The sequence below is a fragment of the Rhagoletis pomonella genome, unplaced genomic scaffold, assembly GCF_013731165.1.
Source record: "Rhagoletis pomonella isolate Grant_MI unplaced genomic scaffold, Rhpom_1.0 Rhpom_scaffold_00002, whole genome shotgun sequence".
Taxonomy (NCBI): Eukaryota; Metazoa; Arthropoda; class Insecta; order Diptera; family Tephritidae; genus Rhagoletis; species Rhagoletis pomonella.
Genome location: NW_023458556.1, coordinates 53,955,626 through 53,957,245, shown reverse-complemented (window position 1 = coordinate 53,957,245; position 1,620 = coordinate 53,955,626). Strand labels below are relative to the sequence as shown.

The window sequence follows — 1,620 nt, the reverse complement described above, 5'->3', positions numbered from 1 at the left end:
TTTTTTTTGTGGTCCTGTTGTATTATTCTAAATTTAACCTTATTACACCGACAAAAGTCAAAAAAATTCAAAACGCACGAAACAATCAATATACTATATAGTAAAAATACTCTTTTAATTTTCCCCTCTGACATTAGGATTTTTTAAAAGATTTTGAAATTTCAAAGCAATGATTAATTCAAAAAAATATTTTGAAAATTCCGTGCAATGTAGAATAATATGGGTACCAAATAAAAGATGAAGATCCTTAGAGTTAAAAAAAATAAAGGATAGTCACGGACAAAATATTAAAAGGACATTTTCAATACCTATTCGATCTTATGCACCAGCAAATTTAATCTTGTTATTTTCTGGGCTAATAACCATTTAAATTTAAAAATTTTTTAAGCTTGAGGCAGTTATTAATGAAAATTGTTTTTCACAAAAATTTTCATTAATGATGTATTCGCAATGTTTTTTACAAAAATTTTCATTAATAACGGCCTCAAGGTCAATAAAAAAAAATCAAATGTTATGTATGTATTTGATACCCATATTGTTATTCTGAGTTTTTAAAATAATTTTTTGAGTTAAAGCCCCTTAAAAAAATCGAGTCACCAAAGAGAAAATCAAAAACAGAGTTTTACTTTTTTGGTCCCTAGTTTCGCGAGTATAATGATTTTTTGAGCGTAAAAATTGTGTGTACCGCGGAATTAAAAAATAGTATGTTATATTTCTGCAGGAAGCTCAGGCCAAAGGTCTCGCTGATGTATTCGAAATACCGCATAGTGCTATACATATTGGTCCCGAAATTGGGGAAGGAGCATTTGGGCGCGTTTACAAAGCCGTTGCCGTGAACATACGACGAATGCGAGGCAGTCATGTTGTAGCGGTGAAGCAACTGAAAAGTAATGTCCTACTATATAAAATTTTTTATAATAACTGTCTTAACTTTCATGGACAATTTTTACAGAGAATCCAACCGCAGATGAAGTGGCAGAATTCTTGAGTGAAATCGAAATGTTGAAGGGCGTAGGCATACACAACAATATTGTATGCTTCTTTGGATGTTGTACCATAAGAGCGCCATATCTGATGATCATGGAGTTTGTGGGACGTGGTGATTTGGTAATTCTGACTAAATATTTATTAAGAATTTCAGTGCGCTTTGGTGCTTTGGTATTTACTGTTTGTTTATCATTGCAGTTAACTTACCTGCGCACTGTACGTCAAGCAGCGACAAAATTTAAGGCGAACGGCAATATCAGCAGCAACTATGCGAGTCGTGAACAGTCACAGTCCAAAACCAAAGTTAAATACATAGAACTAAAGTTATCCACACAATCTGTGGATAGCGGAAGTGAGACTTCACGTCAGCCAAAAGCATCCGTCGCTGAAAGTTAGTCGGGCTAAAGCAAATGCTGTTATGAAAATACATAATTGGTTAATACTTGCTTACGTTATTTTTTTTTATAGCCACTTACACAATTGTCAATGACGAGGACTACAATGATACGAGTACATTCGAGTATATTTTAGATCACAAAGAATTGCACAACTTTGCTCTGCAAATTGCCAATGGTATGCAATTTCTTGAAGAACAGCAAATCACGCATAGGTGAGGAAGTTAACTCAGCTGCA

At 33.7% G+C, this 1,620-nt stretch overlaps 1 protein-coding gene across 1 annotated transcript in view; it reads left to right on the top strand.

Moving 5' to 3' along the window:
* Positions 1 to 1,601, top strand: part of LOC118753765 — a 26,698-nt gene extending 25,097 nt beyond the window's left edge. Inside the window, exons 11-14 of the mRNA XM_036488648.1 lie at positions 722 to 887; positions 953 to 1,107; positions 1,186 to 1,378; positions 1,456 to 1,601. Coding sequence (XP_036344541.1) covers positions 722 to 887; positions 953 to 1,107; positions 1,186 to 1,378; positions 1,456 to 1,601 — 660 coding nt within the window. The remainder of the gene's footprint in view (positions 1 to 721; positions 888 to 952; positions 1,108 to 1,185; positions 1,379 to 1,455) is intronic.
* The last annotated feature ends 19 nt before the right edge of the window (positions 1,602 to 1,620 follow it).